The sequence below is a fragment of the Pseudorasbora parva genome, chromosome 4 (assembly GCF_024679245.1).
Source record: "Pseudorasbora parva isolate DD20220531a chromosome 4, ASM2467924v1, whole genome shotgun sequence".
Taxonomy (NCBI): Eukaryota; Metazoa; Chordata; class Actinopteri; order Cypriniformes; family Gobionidae; genus Pseudorasbora; species Pseudorasbora parva.
In genome coordinates this window covers 15,095,805-15,116,541 of record NC_090175.1, presented here as the reverse complement: position 1 = coordinate 15,116,541, position 20,737 = coordinate 15,095,805, and the positions used below count along the sequence as shown (strand labels likewise).

Below are 20,737 nucleotides of genomic sequence, written 5' to 3'. Positions count from 1 at the left end.
GTGGACGTTGCACTCAAATACGAATGCCTGCTTGCAGTCGTTCATGGAGGGACGGGGTTTTAAAATGTCCGGAATACATCAACAGAGAGAGGATTGTTGTTTCTGTCTCAGAAGATCGACATTTTGATTAAACATTACAAGGTCAAAAAAATACACGGCTGAATCAGTCACAATAATATATATTTGCAAAATTAAGATAGGAACATAAACTGCCCAAAGTTGAAAAAACACCCATCTGTTTCTCACTGCAATGAAACAATGTAGTCTCTAAGCTCATCGTCTCAAACCTCAATCATCTGCTGCAATCATCAGCATTTCCTGGGTTCACTCTTAGAGAACCTGAATTTTAAAATGTATGCCACTGAAAATCTCAATGTGAGATTAGGAAGGCTGGAGATAAAGCTTTCACTATCTTTGTCTTGGATAGATCGATACATCCCCACACAATTTATTGATCTCTGAGCTGTAATTTACCTTTCTATATGGCCACAACCGCTTCATTTATGGATGTTGGTGCAGTTTTTTTAGGCTTAACTTTATTTGAACAAGACCATCTACTGTGTTTTTAGTTTGACGCTTTTTAAATGTATGGAGTGGTAAAACCTCTGTAAAACACATGAATTTTCTCTCTAACACAATACAAAGCGTTAGCACTTTAAGTGCTCCATTAAAATTCAATAACACGTGTATTAATCCAAATACTCCATTGCTTGCCATTATTGTTCAAACCAAGAACCCTCTTAACCAATCACAAAACTCTTCTTTCATGTAATAATGTCTTTATTGCACTAATAACAGTGTTCCTCCTGAGTTGTTTATGTTGAGTTTGTCATGTCTCTGTTCTCTTTCTGCTGTCCTCATTTGCCCGTGTCAGTTACTAAGAGACGTAAGGCTCATCTGAAGAGGCTCGACCGGAGATGGACACTAGGGGGAATAGTCAACCGCCAACAGAGCCGAGGTGAACACACGTGCAATCACGCATGCCTGCATAGACTGATCACATGCAAGCAGTTGCGTGTGTGACCAATCTGCATGGTGCGTTTGTGTTTTTGGAGATTTACACAGGGATTTGCTTGAATACGCACACTTTAGAAACCTAAACTCTCTTTCTGGATAAAACTTATGGATCTGACTCTGGCTCCCAAAGCATGCTGGGTTTTCTGTTTCATCTGCGCATAAAATCTTTATTATACTTTGCTTGTTTTATATCTCTGTTTGTGTGTATGTGTATGACTTCAAAATGAGATAATTAAATGTGTTCGCAGATAAAGAAAATAATGTTCTTATGATAGATATTGGTTTGGATGTATATAATAATTCTGAAATATTGTAGTCTGATATCTATATGGTTGAAATCCCATGTATGGCATTAGAGTTCAAAGTCTTGATAATCAGATATTTGGTTCTGGCTTTGCTGGTGGACTAAAAGCGTGTTATAATAGAGTGAAGGGATTCGTGGAAACTGGTTCCTAATTCTTGTGATCCAACATTTGCCTTGCATTTCAGGATGAAAAGACAAACATGTCTTCTGATATCTTCAATTGCTGCGTATACCAAGCAGCAGCGGACACATTAGTAAAAGACTTTACTTGGAGCCACTGTGCAAGCTGTCTCTTTAACACCGCACAGTTTATATACATGTTGCGCTGATTGGGCTGACATTTTTGACACACCCACCAAACAAGATAAAACGTATCTAAAACCACGTTGCACACTGTTTCCAGGAAACATAACCTTCAATCCGCAGCAAAACTTTGCGTACCAGTTTGCGCTTGAATGTGCCCCAGTTGTTCACTTCTTATTGTGGTACATTGTGGGATTGAATGAGTGCATCCGATAACGCCCACTGTGGTTTCAGACACCACTACAAATGGCTGTCCCCTCAAATAGTGCACTATTTAAGGGTACAGCTGGTTGAGCTAAACTCTGCGGACAGTGGCCCTCAGGGGGCAGCACTGTTCACCCAAACAGTGAAAAATTGGTAATGGGGGGGGGGGGGGGAATGGGGGTAGAGACCCCATTGACTACCATCGTATGGACAAAAAACATATCTCAAAATCTTTTTTGGTGTTGTACAGAAGAAAAAATTCTGAATTCACCAGTCAGATCTGGCATCCTGCAGTTCACACATTAAGGTTTGACCTTTAAAAATCCCAGTGTTTAATTCTAAACTCAGTCCCAGACTTCAAACAAGGACTAATGTCTAGACCTTTGGTGGAAATGTATGTTTGTATGGTAATGAGTCTCCTTGGAGATCTGCCGTTTCATGTTGAGTCATAAGGAATAGACTCCCACAGTTGTAATTCCCGCAGTTTTCCATTTGTGCACTCTTAGAGTGTGCTGCTAACATGTCATGAAAACCTGCAGAGGGCTGTAAGTAGAACGGATACATGCTGGATCTGGAATTGGTGGTAGCTTATAAGAAGTTTACCATGCTGCATTTGCAAGTGGATGAATATCCTCCTGACTGGGAGTGTGTGAATGTCCAATGAGACTCCTAATACCCAGTAGGCTACACAATGCAGGATTTGGGGCTGTCCCAGATGAAAGATGATTTCATCTTTAAATGTCATTGTTTTTTGACATTTCCAATAAATAATAAATCAATCATTGACCAATCGTGGCGATTTCTGTGGTTGTGGCTCCTAAACGGTGGTCCTACATCATGCAGTGAGAGAGGTTTAATGACGGACAAAAGCCTGCGATCATTTTCTGACAGAAATTTAGCCTGATCAGAGTGTGTTTGCTGCTACGACCTATGTCTACTAACTAGTCAATAAAAATGCAATATGAAAGGACAAATTGATCAGCACGACATAAAACTACCTCAAAGCTCCATATGAAGAATTTGCATGCCAAGTTGGCCTTTTTCCCCTAGCCATGATCACGTCCATATTATCCTAAATCACTTCCTCCTCTTTTTCTGTGCACATAAATAACACTATTGTCATTTCATCTTGCTCTACTTGTTTACCACTAGCTGATAATGTTTTATTGTTCTATACTAACTGGCGTCGTAGCCTAAGACTCATTGTAAGTTTTCATGCATGTTGTACCCAAATGTATTAGATCCATGTTGTACAGTGTGGTTTGTAATTATCTTATAGGATTGCTGTGACCACAGTCTGTAGCAGGCATAAGAGATGAAATACCAGGTCTTAGGTTTATGGGAAAAGTTATGTTAATACATCTCTTTAAAGGTCCCGTTCTTCACGTGTTTTCGAAGCTTTGATTATGTTTACAGTGTGCAATATAACATGAGTTCATGTTTCGCGTGTAAAAACCCAGTATTTTTCAGACAATTTACTTATCTGTACAGCGCTGTTTTCTCTGTCCTAAAAACGGCCTGATGATTTCCTTGTTCTATGAAGTCCCTCCTTCAGAAACACATAACGAGTTCTGATTGGGCCAGCAGTTCCCGTGTTGTGATTGGACAGCAGCTTAGCGCACTTTGCCCGGAAAGGTCCCGCCTCTTACCATAACGGGGAGATGCAAGCGCTGAATGCGCGCTCTTCTCCACGTGGGAGAGCAACAAGACCACGCCCCCTATTTTGCGTGTTCTTGTTGGCGGAGGGTTAGTTAACAAACGGTTCTAGTGACGTCGTTACATCCCTGCACTTCCTGCTGGAGTCCAAACCGGCCGTTCGCTGTAGGCTTTGAAAGGGAACTTCTGTTAAATACAATATCTCGCTTGGCATTGAACTTTGAGCTTTATAATTTTACAGTTATTTTCATGCTCTAACAGCAACATTACACACTAACTAAAGTTTGAAAGATGGAATCACGAAGAACGGGACCTTTAAATCTACAAGTCCTCCAGCAACCACTACAAACAACTGTGGTAACTATGGCATTTTAAACTAAGGTTACCATGGTCAAATTTTATAAGGATTGTTTTTCTATTTTCATCTACAAGTGGATCATGCAGATTGGGATAAAAATTCTGGTTTTAGATTGCATGTGACACTGTTACAGTAACTGCCTTTCCCTCATTATTTCTCCCTTACTTCGCTATGCATCGTTGGAGAAGTCTTTGGAAACTCACAGTGGAAAGTGTGGAAGTAGGTCATTGGCTCGCTGTGTGTGACTGCATTTAATCATGTCATTTTTTTTACTGTATACATACTAATGAGTCAGAGAGCACACGGTTGATCCAGAGACAAAGAACAGCCAGGAGTTTCAGAGGGAACGTTTCTCCATAAACACAAGTTGCAACCTTCAAAACAGGTCAGAGGTTGTGATGGCTTCAGTGGTTGCTTAAAATGAACGAATAATCTTGGATAAAAATCATGTCCTTTGAAACGTAATAGTTTCAAAACTTGTTTTGTAATACTGGACTAGGAGCCCTTGAAAAGCACACTTAGTTCATGAAGAAAATTTTCATTTATCATCAGTTACCGATGAAAAATGTATTCACCCTCATGCTCCAAACCAGTATTTAAGTTATTTTAATTTGATTTTAATCACAATTCTTCCATATACCACAAAAGGAGACGTTAGGCAGTATGTTCATGCTGCTCTTTTTCATAAAGTAGGGTGATTTTGATTATTGAAAACCACGACACTCGGCCTGGCAAGGAGATACACTCAAATGATACACGAAGTTCACTTAAAGATTCCTTATTAATTTCAATACATTTAAAGAAATTGTTATATTAGGACCAGGACATGACTTAAAAACAGGAAAGGTCCTTTGGTCACCCTACTATAAAGTGAAGCTCCAAAAATAACACACAAAAAACACCATAAAAGTGCCAAGTGTCTTGATGTAGAATATTTTATTTTAAGTCTTAAATTTAAGTCAATTTTCTCGCACGTGTTTTCTGTGTCTTCATTTTTGGAGCTTGACAAGACGAGGGCTGCATCTGAAATTGCATACTTATAGTAGGTGAAAAACGGTATGTGACAAAAGAATTATGTCCGAAATTACAATACTCATAAAAGTGGGCAAAAAGTCCTCGGATGACCTACTACTCCCGTCGAGATTTTGAAGTGTACCATGGAAACTTTACTATCCCATGAGGCCACGGGAGAGGATTTATGAATGACAATAAAGTGACACAACTGATGCTGGTAGGTCACATGACAGTGACAACATGGCGAATATAGTACGTCCGGATTACATTCATACTAAACACATTCATATAATATAGAGCGTACCTTTCTAGCGGTCGTGGAGTAATTACTTATTCAAAATAAGTATGCGATACGGACACAGCCATTGTCCTCTAAGCATTGCCCTAAACTTCCCCTTTTCTGTTTTATGAAAAAATGAAAATCGTAAAAGGTTTGGAATAACATAAGGATGAGTACATTTTTACTTGTGGATGAAGTATTCCTGCAGCGGGAGCAGCTCAGATTCAGACGGTGCCTGCCGAACCCAGCACCACTTTTGGTTAGCTTACATGAAATGTTAAAGCAAGCAAGTCTCAGCAATGTCAATATGACAGCTAGAATGATCAGTGTACCCACAATCTCTCTCTCAAATCATATCGCAGTGCTTTTTAGGTCATGGAGGTTGAGGGAGAAAATGCCTCTTTTGGCACACCGCTCCACAAGTGCATGCAAAACTCAAGTAATGTGTTCTGGACCGACCTGACTTTTTCCACCATCCAGAACAGTCTCCCCAAATACCGCTGACTGTTGGAAAATGTGTTTTTGAGGCATTTCCTTTTTGTGTGTTCTGTAGCTTTTTCATTTTTACCCTTGCATCGCTCACTCCTGTTGGTTGTTATCTATCCACACTAAGACTTCTGTGGAACTCAAAGGAAGATGTTCAGCAGAATGCCTGCGACCAGTTCTTCTGCATTTTGTAAAATGTTTAGTGTAGTTTTAGGTCAGAATGAGATCAGAACAGGGTAGTTTCTCCTCTGTCATTTGTTCACTTATCATATTTCCCAGCTTGTCTGCTCCAACAAAATCATCCAAGTGTTAATAGAGACGAAAGAGAGTGACTAACTGCCCTGACCTCATGACATCTTTTGCTGACAGACTATAAGTTATTCACTGCTTAGAAGAACTAGATATAGGATATTCATCTTTCTTTTTTTTTTCAACACTTCTCCCTATTAATATGTCTTTTATCAGCTTTATTTGTTTCACTAAATCAAAATCTACAGCATTGCTCTGAGCAGACTATAAGCTGTGTCCCAAAGGAGTTTGATATGTAGATGTTAAACAGTTGTGTCATATGTAAACAATACTGAGTTATGTTTTACGTATGTTTTTAGGGAAGATAAATGCTTTATAAGATCTCAGGAGTTGTCAATGCAAAATGGTGGTAATAAAACTGGTTGTGATCAGTTATTTGTCTTAGAGGGAGAAACCTGTCATGAATATATCCAGGACATATTTTAGCACAAGATTTAAAAAAAGTATATTTTATATATATATATATATATATATATATATATATATATATATATATATATATATATATTCTTTTTTTTCTTTAACATTGGTAGTATGTGTTGTCCAATCTTTAATATATGCTGATATACACCAATTAAGCATAATATTATGATCTCTATATTATGATCTCTATATTCTTAATATTGTGTTGATCCCTTTTTGCTGCCAAAACAGCCCTGACCCGTCGAGGCATGGGCTCCACTAGACCCCTGAAGGTGTGCTGTGGTATCTGGCACCAAGATGTTAGCAGTAGATCCTTTAAGGTCAAACTCGCTCAAATGCTTGTGTTTGCCCATTTTTCCTGCTTTTAACACATCAACTTGGAGGACTAAATGTTCCCTTGCTGGTTAATATATCCCACCCACTAACAGGTGCCGTGATGAAGAGATGAAGAGATGAAGAGATGAAGAGATGAAGAGATAATCAGTGTCATTCACTTCACCTCTCAGTGTTCGTTATGCCTGATCAGGGTATAAAGTGTCCTAATGCATTATGGTAAATGTTTAATTTCACACTACAGAAACTCTTAATGGTCCTAAAAGACTATGGGCCCTATTTTTTATTTTATATTATTTATATATATATATATATATATATATATATATATATATATATATATATATATATATATATATATATATATATATATATATTCTTTTTTTTCTTTAACATTGGTAGTATGTGTTGTCCAATCTTTAATATATGCTGATATACACCAATTAAGCATAATATTATGATCTCTATATTATGATCTCTATATTCTTAATATTGTGTTGATCCCTTTTTGCTGCCAAAACAGCCCTGACCCGTCGAGGCATGGGCTCCACTAGACCCCTGAAGGTGTGCTGTGGTATCTGGCACCAAGATGTTAGCAGTAGATCCTTTAAGGTCAAACTCGCTCAAATGCTTGTGTTTGCCCATTTTTCCTGCTTTTAACACATCAACTTGGAGGACTAAATGTTCCCTTGCTGGTTAATATATCCCACCCACTAACAGGTGCCGTGATGAAGAGATAATCAGTGTCATTCACTTCACCTCTCAGTGTTCGTTATGCCTGATCAGGGTATAAAGTGTCCTAATGCATTATGGTAAATGTTTAATTTCACACTACAGAAACTCTTAATGGTCCTAAAAGACTATGGGCCCTATTTTTTAACGATCTGAGCACATTGTCTGAAGCACATGGCACAGGTGAACTTAGGTGTCTGAATCCACTTTTGCTAGTTTAAAGTCCCAGTGAAATGATTCCAAGTGAAATGGAATATTGAATAGAGGGCAAGGTTTGACTTCAGCGCTCCTCCTCTCCATCTCTCTAATGGTTGGAGGGGAATGGTTACGGATATATTTAAACCCAAGCCGTCATCGGAAAAGGACGCACCTGAACCTAGTTTTCAGACCAGCGTGCCCATGGGCGAACAGATGGGTGCGAGTGGATTTGCTATTTAAACAACGTGGCACTGGATATGAAAATGATATCTAGCTGAAACTAACAAAAGTTGGGCTTGCACTAGCAAAAAACATTTGTGTTGCATTATGCTGGGTGTATGATAGGGCCTAATCCTTTAATCCTCCTAATACGGTATATAAATCCTTTTTTCTTTTGACTTGGCATGACCGGGACATGTTTGTATAAGACTGGCCCTACTAGGTATTTCATGTGGAATAAAACTAGAGCCGGAGTGGAGAGGCTTGCTATAATTATTGTGTCTTGGAGCTGCATCGGGTTACAACAGGCCCACTGTGTCCTGGAGGTTTCATTAATGTTGTTATTCGTATTGACGGATCGTGAGATGATTGTGTTATTGTGCCTGTGGTGACGGGTGAGTTTTGGACCGTTCTTACTGCAAACTTTGTGGTTTTCTTCTGCTTCTGTTTTCCCAAAGAAAGTCCCAAAATTTGCAAGTTAGCAGTTGAAACCATTTGTCAACCTCCTTTCACACCACAACAAAGGCAAAGGCCCAAGTACAGAAAAAACAACAACAAAAGAAATCATCTCTCATTCTTTTCCCCATATCTGTCTTTTTTTAGAGGAGAAGTACGTCACTGTCCAGCCGTATGCCAGTCAGGGAAAGGATGAGATCGGGTTTGAGAAAGGAGTTACCGTGGAGGTCATCCAGAAGAACCTGGAGGGATGGTGGTACATCAGGTAATCAATCTGAACCTCAGACTTTAAAGGGGGAGTGAAACACTCAGTTTCAGTCAATATCACTGCAATCTTGAGTACCTATAGAGTAGTATTGCATCCTTCATATCTCCAAAAATTCTTTAGTTTTATTATATTTATAAAAGAAAGACAGGCTGTACCGAGTCTTTCCGGAAAAAAAACGAGCGGCTGGAGGTGTATCGTGTGGGCCGAGCTAAAGAATCACGAGCGCGGAGCTACAGCACGAGAGCTTCTGAAAGCTGACATAGTCATGCGTGGAAAAGATGCGTGGCTATCAATCAGATTCAACTAATACATATATGATCCAGAATCCTATCCAGAGGATGAAATAAATTGAACAGGAGAAACAGCAGCAGCAGGACGTCGGTCTCTGTGGTATGTACTGTATGTCAACATGTGCGTTTGTTTACTCGCAGTTTATGATGACATGATTTGGTTTATGGACTATTGTATGTGACTAAACCTTAGCAGTAGCAACCAAAGCGGTTTTGCACGTCAGACTAGTGTATATATATATATATATATATATATATATATATATATATATATAAAAAAATGGAGTAGCGTTAGCGCATTTGAATGAAGAAGCACGCTTTGTGAGAACCTCCCCTAGCCTAGGTTTATGTTTGGGGTGGTTCAATAAACAAACTGACAAATTAGTCAGCTAAACAAATGTATTTAAACACACACCATACATCGCATGCTCCATTGATAAATTAACTATACATGATCGTGTCGTTTACTGATGTTTACTCAAGCGACGATAGCCAACAACATAGACATGTGAAGCAGTTTTACTCACCGCCTGCTTCCAAAGCAGGACCGAACCTTTATTGCTAGGACCGCTCCGTCAAAAACACACTTCTTGTTGATTTCGTGAAGTCCTGTGACAGCAGTGGCCGTGGAGATCCACTTTGCGACGCGACTGAAGCGATGTTGTGACGCTTCTCGTCATTTCTGCGTTCAAATCGGTTCAAATGCAGCGCTGCCTTCCCGGAATGCTGTGCTGAAGCGTTGAAGTCGCTCGACGTCACCCATAGGAATAAAGAGGAGCGCGGCGCGACAGACGTGTTGTGCGGACGACTGGATCTGCTGCACCTGAGAAAATGTTTATGGGCGTGCATTTCCTCTCTCGCTCTAGTCACGCGCGCGCGCACACTTCCGGGAAAAGAGCCTGTACGGCCCATACAAGGACCTTCCGCTCTGTCGACGTCAAGCCAAGCCATACTCGAAAAAAACTTTCAGAAACTTGTGAGAAACCGGAAGTTTCTCGTTCTCCTTTTAACACAGAAATACTCCATCAAACGTCCAACATTAGTTTTTGAAACTTTGTCTATATTCAGGATGGGAATCCAAGTCTTTAACAGTGTAAAAAGCTCAGTATGCATGAAACAGCATTCCCCCCCATTATCATGGAAATATAATTAATTTTTTTCGGAATATTTGCTGATGATATTTAATTTATTTCTGGTGATATTGCAGAATACATTTTGGGTCTTTAGAAACATCTCTACAAGTGCAGTTTACTATGTTATTACTGTATTAACAGTATTTAATACTGTATAAACCAAATCTAAATGGCTTGATTATAAATATTAAAAGCTGGATATATAGTGCTTTATATTATCTCTGCATACATACAGGACACTCATGTACAGAGAAATATATACTACAGTGAACTTAACTGTCTGATTTTGTAAATGACAAAATGTAAATATTTAACCCTCACAACTCTATAAATATAGATATGTAAGTATATCCAACTTTATCATACAGTACACTTACATAAAGCAGTATATTAACTTATGTCATATCTCAATTGCTAGATTGCTTGTATTGTCGTGAAATATAAACTAAATTACTGCCCACCTGCAATCTTTTAATGGCATGAAAATTTTATTAATATTAACATATTTTTCTGTAAAAGCTGCTTTGAAACAATGTGTAGGGTGCTGTACAAATAAATTGACTTGGCTATTTTGTGATGTTGGGACGCTCAAGTATTTTGTGTTGCTGATAATGGTACTCACTGCTCAAATTTCAACATTTTGCGGTGCTTAAAAAAAAAAGAGAGCTTTCTGGGTTACATTTACCTTCTCAACCCTTTTGGGATTGGAGCTGTACATGTACATATAATGCCAAATAATTAGTGTGTGTGTATATATACTAAATACGAAGTGGCTTACTTATAGATGCTTCTGCATATTAAGGATACATTACAGCAGTTTTACACCAGGAAAGATACGTGTCCGTAGACTTTACTTAAAGCATTATGCTGACCTCTAGTGGTCAGTAGGAGAATGGTTAATGCAAGGAGTTGTTTTGAAGGATGTGTATTGCTACTAATGTGTTGCAGGTATCAGGGTAAAGAGGGCTGGGCCCCAGCCTCATACCTGAAGAAACTGAAAGATGACCTTTCCCCAAGGAAGAAGACTCTGACTGGCCCTGTGGAGATCATTGGTAACATAATGGAGATCAGTAACCTCCTCAACAAGAAGGCCGTAAGCGAAAAGGACATTCAAACTGACGGAGAGGCCACCACCCCTGAGCGCCACATTTCCAAAAGTGAAATCAGTTTACCTATCCCATATGCCTCAGAGGCAGGAGTGGCTCCCACGGTGGTCACTGGTTTGGGAATGAACTCTGGATCTAGCGCCGCCCTACAGGAGAATAAGAGCAGGGCCGAGCCAGGGTCACCTGCCATAGCCCGGGTAGCACCACACAGAGTTGAGATAGGTGAGTGTTGGTTTATGACATGTAAAACTAAAAATATATATATACGACATGTACATGTTTAAAATAGAATAGTTAGATAAATAAGTACACCTTGCTGAATAATTATAATGAAATTGTTTTTCTTAAAATTGTATAAAGCTATGTTTTATATTTAATATATTATCATACTTTCTATATAATTATATAGCCATATTTGATATAATAAATATGTTTATGTTCCTGTTATTTTTGCACATAGGATTTGATGCCATAGGTAACAATTCTTTGTGGTAAACAGGTGTTTCCTAACATTTTGTCCGGGTGTTGTGTACCTTGATAGTGACACATTCACTGTCTCTGTTGCTCAACATTCAGCCTGTCAACTGCTGTTTGTTTGCTATTTGTTTGGTCTTGTGCTTACTTATTTTTCTAATGCCAAATGCACACTATACAACTGAAAAAAATCCCATTGTGCTGTACTGCTCACATTACATGACATTCATTCTTGTTAAATCTGTTTTGTTGTGGATGGTGAGAGGCACACACACTATTATTTCACCTTAACAGGTCCTTAACAGACAGCATTTGATCCCCAAACTTTCCGGTCTTGGTTAAAACTTGCAAAGTTACGGATTCTGTTCTAATAAAGCCCACAATGTAGCCTGATTTTACAGCAGCTTAAGTTGTATGCATGGCACTTTTTGCTAATAAATCTAAAAACAAAAAAGGTAAAACAGAAAATGTAAAGAGACAATGGTTATAAATATAATGTTTTGTTTTCTTGTTTTCTCATTGGCTATTTCTTATCATTGCTCTCGCTACTTAATCAGTCATACCCAGGCCATCACATTTCTCACACTACAAGATTTCCTTTTGATATTTTTTTTTCTTAAAACATGCTTGTTGTGAATGCATGCTTGAGTGTGTTGAAACACATCTTTGAACTTCGCTCTCATAATGAGGGTTAGTGATGGCACTGTAATTCAGTTTGGCTCCAATTTGACTTATTTGTTAAAAAATACAAATTCTAAACTTTTTTATTAACAAATTTGGAAACTCCCCTAATTTAAAGTTCTAAATTTGATTAAACTATGGTAATGTTTGCCGTCTTGAGCTGAGAGACAGTTAATAAACAAGTTTTTTCATTCATTCACAGGATCTCCAAACCTCAGACAGAAACCTCCTCCTCGAAGAGATACAAATTTGGTAAGTTAAAAGGACCAGAATAGTTTATTATCAAATTAAATTCATAGAGAGCAGCATTTATTTATTAGACAGTAATGTCTTTTTCTCCAAAACTCAAGGCATTCCAGTTGCCCAAACCTCCAGAGGCCCCTACTGTGGAAGCGGAGTACTACACAATAGCAGAGTTTCAATCCAGTATCTCAGATGGCATCAGCTTCCGTGGAGGACAAAAGGCTGATGTAAGGCTAATATAATTCTAATATATCTGATTTATTTTTCAAGCACATACTTTATTTTGACTAATGAAAATATGAAAATATATTAAATACCGTAAATCCTCTAATATAGGCCCGGGCCTTTATTTTACCCAAGCGCATCGCGGTCCAGGCCTTTATTGGAAGGAGGCCAGAATTAGAGGCAGGCCTCCATTTCTATTTGAGAAAATCAAACTACCAGTAGAATGAATAAAAATGAGATTTTGCATCTATTTCAACCTATAAAATACTAGGTTCATTTGTTAAAAACGTACAGTTACCATAACATTATGTTATGCATACAGAACATTAAGAACAAATACCGGTAATTCAGGCTAAATTCCAGTGTAGAAATATGGTAACAAATACGTAGCAAACATAGGCTACCTGAAGTGCATTGTAAACACTTAACCCTACACGTTGATAATTAGGTTATTGATTCATAACAAAAAGCAACAGACATCTTACCACTCTAAAGTTTAACCATTCCTCTCTCCTTTGGTTTGAAGTAAAAAAAAAAAAATCCTCCAATTCGGTTTAATCTTCGTCCTCCTCAGTTTCCTCCTCCTCTTCATCTCTCCCTGTAAAGTCCTCATCACTCGCGCCAGCCTCTACAACAAGTTCATTATTGTACAGCTCCTCTTCGTCCTCCTCATGTTACGCTGCGCGTCTGTTCTCATCCTTGCGCAGGCAATTGAAAAGTCTTAACGTTACTTGCGGCCTGATGGATGGGTTCTCTCCCATGTCAACGCGATTTTTTAAAGTCCTTTTAATAGAATTTTGCATCGCTGCTGTTTCTCGATCACACAACTGCAATTTACAGGCTAAGTGAATAGGTAAACATACTTCATGAAATCATAGGCGCGAGCCGCGTCACATACATGAGATAGCCTATTGCCTTAGCTGTCAATCAAACATCATGCAAAAAAAAAAAAAAAATAGACTGTAAAAAACTATTTTTATTTATTCCAGTATTTGAGATGTTATAATAATTATGTAATTATGTTAAAATAATTTAAACAACTGTTATTTAACAAATATTATTATATTTGTATAATAAACTGAGGGGGCCTGTCATCATAGTGGGCGGGCCTTTGGCCGTCAGGCCCGTCCGCTGGCTACGCCCCTGATGTTGAAAAAACGTTGGTTCTAATAATATTTTTATTAGCTATTAGAGCCCGGCCTTTATTTACCTTCGGTGACAGCGAGACCGGCCAATGTTGGAGACCCGGCCACTAATGGAATACAGGCCAATTTTAGAGGATTTACGGTAATCAGTATATACAGTGGGGTTCAAAAGACTTTAGCAATGGGATTTATTCGTTTAAAACTTAATATAAACTAATTTTCATTTAAAAATTAAGTTAATTACGTTTTAAATTAAGTTTGGATTGTGCTGTATAATAAATATATGTAATTGTATTATGTAAACATGTAATATGTGGCCTTCAGGTTATAGAGAAGAACTCAGGCGGTTGGTGGTATGTCCAGATCGGGGATATGGAAGGCTGGGCACCCTGCTCCTACATTGATAAACGCAAGAAGCCCAACCTGAGCCGGCGAACCAGTACACTTACCCGCCCCAAAGTTCCACCCCCTGCTCCACCAGTCAAAAAAACGGATTCTGAGGAATCACCTTCTCTAATTAGCTCCGCCTCCAAAGCTCAAGAATCCCCCACTCAGCGTGTCTATGAGGAGCCGGAATATGACATTCCTGCCATTGGTTTTGACGCCGATCTGGACACTAATCCTCCGAAACAAAAAACAAATAATTCCCCAAAACCAGAGCCCCGCAAGTTTGAAATCAAAAGCAATCCAGCAGCTGCCGAAAGGATCGCACAGGCTGGCAAAGCGTCGCCTTTACTTAAAGTGATGACCTCCCCCTTGAGGAAAAGAAACTCACTGGAGGATGTCAATAGGGAGGAAGTGATTTATGAAAATGAAGGCTTTAGGTTTTCCTCTGATGACTTTGCCAGCGGTTGCGATTCAGATACCCCCAGGAGTCTCACATTGGGTCGCAAACCTTACGGGTCCTCTTCCGGAGGAGGGAAGCCCCTCCGGAAAGTAGCACCGGATCTAAACCGGAGCCACTCTCTCGGTCGTGCTGAGAGACACAGCCCCAAGTCATCGTCAGACGAATCAGGACGCAATCCCAAAAGAGAGCCTGTTATGCGTAAAGATGTGGAGATCCGGATTGGTCAGAGTCCTTTAGCCAGGCCCAAACCAGTGGTGCGACCCAAACCTCTGCTTACAAAGTCAGAGCCACAAAGTCCAGAAAGAATGGACATCAGCAGCCTACGTCGCCAGCTTCGGCCCACCGGAAGTCTTCGGCAAGGACCGGTCCGTGCAGTACGCGGTGAAGATTCGGAGACGGCTTCCGTTGTGTCCTCTGAGGATTCCATCTCCTCACGAAGTACCTCCGATCTCTCCAGCGTCTATTCCAAAGGTAGCCGAGGTGGGGAATCCGACCATGAAAGTGTGATCTACAGGACCACAGATGCCTACGAACGAGCCCAAGAGTCAGAGGTCAGCTTTCCAGCGGGTGTGGAGGTTGAGGTGCTGGAGAAGCAGGAAAGTGGATGGTGGTATGTTCGTTGGGGCAATGATGAGGGTTGGGCACCTACTTTCTACTTGGAGCCAGTCAAGCATACCCATGATCTTGGTGTTCAAGAATCACGTAATGGCCCTCTTGTTGATCTCGGTATCACCAACAAGTCCAACAGTCTTGAGAAAAACGAGCAGCGTGTTCAGGCCCTTAACAACCTCAACCAGCAGAACCTGAGGAGTATGAACAACCCTAGCCCACCAATCCCATCCAAACCACCAGGGGGATTTAGCAAGCCAACCGCAATGATGAACGGTTCAGGCGTACGGATGCGAAACGGTGTCCGTCAGGCCGCAGTGCGACCACAGTCAGTGTTTGTGTCTCCCCCACAGCCTCTGAAGGACAACAACATCCATACTGGGTCTTTGAGGAGAAATGAATCACTGGGTGCAGGCGACCACTTGAGGTCCACAGGCGTAAGGCGAAACTCCTCCTTTACTGCCGTTCGACCGCAGCCAACCGATGTGCGGGTGAGGGCTGGGACCACCATTACAGCACCCGTCGGAAGTTCAAGCCCCATGATTGCTCAGAGAAATGGAATTCCAATCTCTACAGTAAGACCCAAGCCCATCGAGAAGACACACCTCATTCACAACAACCTTCGAGAGGTTTACGTATCTATTGCTGATTACAGGGGCGATGAAGAGACCATGGGTTTCTCTGAGGGCACTAGTCTTGAAGTTTTGGAGAAGAATCCAAATGGATGGTGGTACTGCCAGGTTCTCGATGGCTTACAGGGACGAAAAGGCTGGGTACCGTCTAACTACCTGGAGAGAAAAAAGTAATTTCCCAAAAATGTTTTAAACATGCACAATTGTAATCAAAATGTAAAGAGACGAACTGACTGACGGACTTTTGGTTTGAAATGAGAGGGACAGAGCCTTTTAGAAAGGAGTTTACATTAAAACCAGAGTAATGCAGGTGAATGTTTAGCAAAATACCTGCCGTAACTTTATGCCAAATGGGTGCCTTTGTACATCTTTCACTGAATGTTATGAGGAATCGGTCAAATACCAGTGAAGCAACGGAAATACCAAACTTCAACTTAGTGCCATAGGCCTACAAGTACAGAAAGCAACAAACTTATTTTTGTTACAACGTTAAAAAGAAAGATAATTTCAGCATAGGTGCATAATGTGCAAATTCAATCTTGAGCACTCAAAAACAAGAAATTTCTGTTAAAAATGTTTTAAACAGAAAAACCAACAACAATTTTTTTAAAACGTCTCTTTTTTTTTTTAGAAATAGTTTTGTGTTGATGTTTTTATATCTTCCTTAGAGATGTATTTCTGCTTTCTTGTAACATCCTAACACATTCACTGACTTCCCATCCTGATCAGTTGTCCTAAATAATGACGATCAATCACTTTGTCTTCCCCATTCTTTAAATATTCGCAGGCCAAAATGAATAAAACATGTTAAAGGAAAACAGTCTGTGAAAGCTATATGCATAGATCACCTCATGCCCACCTCTTTATTGGGTTAAAACCCAAGTTTAGTTTACAAAGTGCAACTGGTTATGTTTGGAGGGTAGGCCGCTTCAGTGGACAGGACTTTAGATATTGCTGCTTTATGAGTGCGAAGTCATAAAATCAGGACTGGAAAATTGTATGTTTTGTTCAGCATTTTATCCCAGGGAAGTAGTAACATAACATTGAGCCCAAAATGTGATTATACCAAAGAATTACAGACATTTTGTTTTAGAGTTAGTATTTATTTGTGTGGGTACAAATACAGTGTATTCGACAAAACCTAAACCAGGTTTCAGAACTGAGAACAAATTTATTTAATTGTTATATCTGGAAGCACTTGATTTTTTTTTAACCCAAATAAAAGCATATTAACATGCAAGGTTAATTTCTACACTTACGATATTGCTGGGCAGTATTGAATCTGAAGTTACACAATAAGCAGTTTAACCTAAACAGCGTTTCATTTTCTGATGACAAAGAAATCACAAAATTGATCTTAGTCCGTAGTCTTATCTTTGTCTTCTTTTCTAGATGTCTGAGCTCAGAATGATTACTCCTCCCTTATTCAATCAAATAATACTCATTAACAAAAGCATCAAACAGCTGATGTTCAAGACTGCTGAAATATTTTTCTAATGAACAGTGCGAGCTCTTAATTGGGTTTCGCACTACTTTGATTTATTTTTCTGCTGGACAGTTTTTTAGTGTTAAACAGTTAAAACAGTAATTACCTGCTAGATTGCAGTTATATTCTATTAAGCAGAAAGTTGTTTATTTTGTCTTGTTTGTTTGTTTGTTGGTTGTTGTGTGATCACACATGGACAATAATGATGAATGAAGTCGTTCATTTGTTGTGAATCAATGCATTTGAACTTTTTCTTGAATGCACTGGTTTAAAGATGCAGTGTAATTTATCAGCATATAATTTATTTAACAACATTTTTGTTGTATTTATAAATTTTAATATTTTTTTAAGAAAGTTTTTAATACTTCTGTCTTGCAATGATGCCATTTTATTGTCATTTGGCACTTAAACTCGATACTCTTGGTAGTTCTGTATTAATTGGCCTATATATATTCTGTATATATCTCAGAATATATATTCTATATATATTCTGAGCTTTTCCCCCCTACAAAGATGTTTAATAGGCCTTTATTACTTGTACACTTTAAATTTGATTTTTTTTTTAATTCATGTGAACATATTTTCACACTGTGTGAACATGTCTCATTATTTAATTTTTAATCAGGAATGCATTTTCAACCAAGCTGATAGCTGCACCTTTAGCAACTATGCACACTTCCTTTCTCGTTATTGAGCCACATATAATGCCAGATTATTTAAGCAAAAAAACGTGCGCATTTATTCTTATTTTGATTTCATATCACTTTCAGAAAAAAAACAACCTTACAAAAAATGATAATCAATCAGTCCTTTTAATTAAAAGCCAGCATTAAAATGGGAATGATCAAATGTCATCTGACAAAGGCTACATTTTATAATTAAAAACAGCAGGGCTCTTTATACGTGGATCCCAAATTGTGACTGGACCAATTTTGATTTGATTGTTTCATTTAAATGTTAAAAGAACAGCAATAATTGAATTTTAAAGCTCTAATTTGGGTGATTTTTGTGTTTGATGTTTAAATTTGAAAATGAAGCCATTGCACTCTCAACTGCAACTCTCCTTGACGATGGCATTATAGAAATGTGTCGACTCACTACAGCGCAGCGCTTGTGATGGATGTTGCTAAGCGCCATTAACACTATATGCTTTTTCTTCATTTGCGCCTATACAATTTACAAGGGAACTGTTAAGTGTCAAACTAGTTCTTATCTCATATTACTTGTGTATCTGCTAGCTTTGTTTTGTGTTCTTTATTTATTTAATTTTTCAATGCGTTTTTCAGGAACAATGTTGTTTTTTTCCTTCTTTCTCCTGTTCACTTTTGACATTACTCAGATGGAATGAGGAAATGTGCAATACAAAAACAGGCATCTCATTAGTTAAGAACCATAGTATTGAAAAAAAAGTTGTTTTTACTTGTCATTTTGACAATTTTATGTCAAATAATGCCTGGTTTTGTCCCATAGTTTTTTTTTTTTTTTTTAAGTCAAAATGAGCATATCATGCCGCTCATGTTCAAATATGTTGAATGTTAAAATCCCCTAATAGATGTACATCTTCAGTCTACCGGCCAACCATGACTTGATTTCCTGCTTTTATACTTTTTACCTACTGAAATGTATCTTGCTTTAAGGGATTTAGTGACCTCTCAGACCCATGGTGAATCAGTATGGAAATAATAGGGAAGCATAGGCATATCTTATTCTCCGAGGCATTTGTCAGTTCAGCCTGTCGAATCACAAATCTGAGATGGTGGGGCAAAACCATCAGCAACTATATGAGCACCGCACCGCGCACTGCCAACTGCTCGACATGTCTCTTTGACATCCGCCCCTACAATGCACCGTTACCATGGCAAACACGACTTCTCTATCCTTAATCGCAATCGTCAAAAGGAAGGACTTGCACATTGTCGGGTTTCTTGTTACATTTTTCTTAGCCTACTAGTATGTTCATTTTTAGCTGTAAGCCCAGGTTTAAATCCCCACATCTTAAAATAACACGGATTGCATATATTTGCTTCTCTTCCTGTCTGAATTCATGAATATCTGACCGTATGCCTTTTACGCATTGGAACGCATGTACTGAGAGTTTTAATGAATTTTGCTTTGGTTAAAAATGAGGAGAGTTATAGACGACTGTCTTAGTTTCTGGTCAAGAGAACCGTTTTATGAAATGTCTTTTTTCATTTAAATAGGCCCTCTCAAAAAGAGGCTTGCTGTAGTTTCTTGCTTCATGTTGTGTTGTGCTTTCTTTTCTGTGTTACTTTTGTACGATCACATTAGGATATTAAGGTTTCCGTTTTTATGAAAAACTGTTTATATGAGAGAATATATGGGATATATTTCTAGGAATGTTCCAGGTTCTATGCCATGCTGTCCAAAATAATTTGGTAAAAACAGACGAAAATCATTGGCACCAACACAATCTTGTGAAAAATAAGTAACCATTTGTATGTGAATTTGCATGATGTGGTTCGCACAAAAATGTAAAGCCCAAAATATATTTTCGTGACGGTCCATGCACTGTCCGCGTGATGTAATGTTTGTCCTCATGAGGGTCTACAGACATCAGCGCACACGGTACGTGCTGAAGACAGTCCACTAGATGCTGAAAGTCCAATATATCTTGAAAGGCTGACACACTCAACTGTGCATTAAGGCCCGGACATTTTCCGTGTTCTGCTCTGTCTATCACACAGTTGCACACAAGCCTTTCAAAATTGCTCACTGGCTGTTGTACGCACACCATCTGCGCAGCCCCATAAAGCCCAAAGTATAGGCTACTTCACTTTTTACGTGCAAGTGAGGGCCGGCATATAGTGCGAGTGGTGCAAATTTCGTCATTAGAAGAGTACGTGCACCAGCAGATTACTTTGTACTCCCAGGTCCCACATGCACATTTCATTTTTTTTTTCATTTCAAAACTCATCTCAAGAGATTGCTTAAAACCAAGCGGCAACCTCCCCCAGTTTCTAAAGAAGCCAAAACAGATGTGACTTAAATTGCAGTTCATTGACTGGCCACTAGGGGAAGGCTTCAGAAGGGACCAGAATCTCATTGAGCCACATGTTAAAATGCCCAACTTTACAGTAGAAAAAAAACATTACAGCCTGGTGCAAATTGTGGTTTTAGTCTATACGGCTAATTTTGCCCTTCAATACTAGCCTAGAAATCTAGACGCACCCTAGCGGCAGCAAATCTAATCTGCCCGCGAGTGTCGTATAGCAACTCTCAATACCCTTCTGAGCTGTATTCGCCTAACTCTTGCCGGGCCAATCACATCGTGTATAGAGTCGGTGG

At 39.0% G+C, this 20,737-nt stretch overlaps 1 protein-coding gene across 7 annotated transcripts in view; it reads left to right on the top strand.

Annotated features, from left to right (window-relative positions):
* The window catches only part of sh3pxd2aa (SH3 and PX domains 2Aa), a 157,590-nt gene extending 136,853 nt beyond the window's left edge, over nt 1–20,737 (top strand). For 2 of the 7 annotated variants that reach the window (XM_067441007.1, XM_067441009.1), the window contains 7 exons: nt 875–958; nt 8,440–8,557; nt 10,932–11,311; nt 11,550–11,564; nt 12,447–12,496; nt 12,595–12,714; nt 14,182–20,737. In XM_067441007.1, the coding sequence (XP_067297108.1) occupies nt 875–958; nt 8,440–8,557; nt 10,932–11,311; nt 11,550–11,564; nt 12,447–12,496; nt 12,595–12,714; nt 14,182–16,119 (2,705 nt within the window). In that variant the 3' untranslated portion in view covers nt 16,120–20,737. The remainder of the gene's footprint in view (nt 1–874; nt 959–8,439; nt 8,558–10,931; nt 11,312–11,549; nt 11,565–12,446; nt 12,497–12,594; nt 12,715–14,181) is intronic. The other 5 variants (XM_067441011.1, XM_067441013.1, XM_067441008.1 and 2 more) reach the window with 3 other exon arrangements.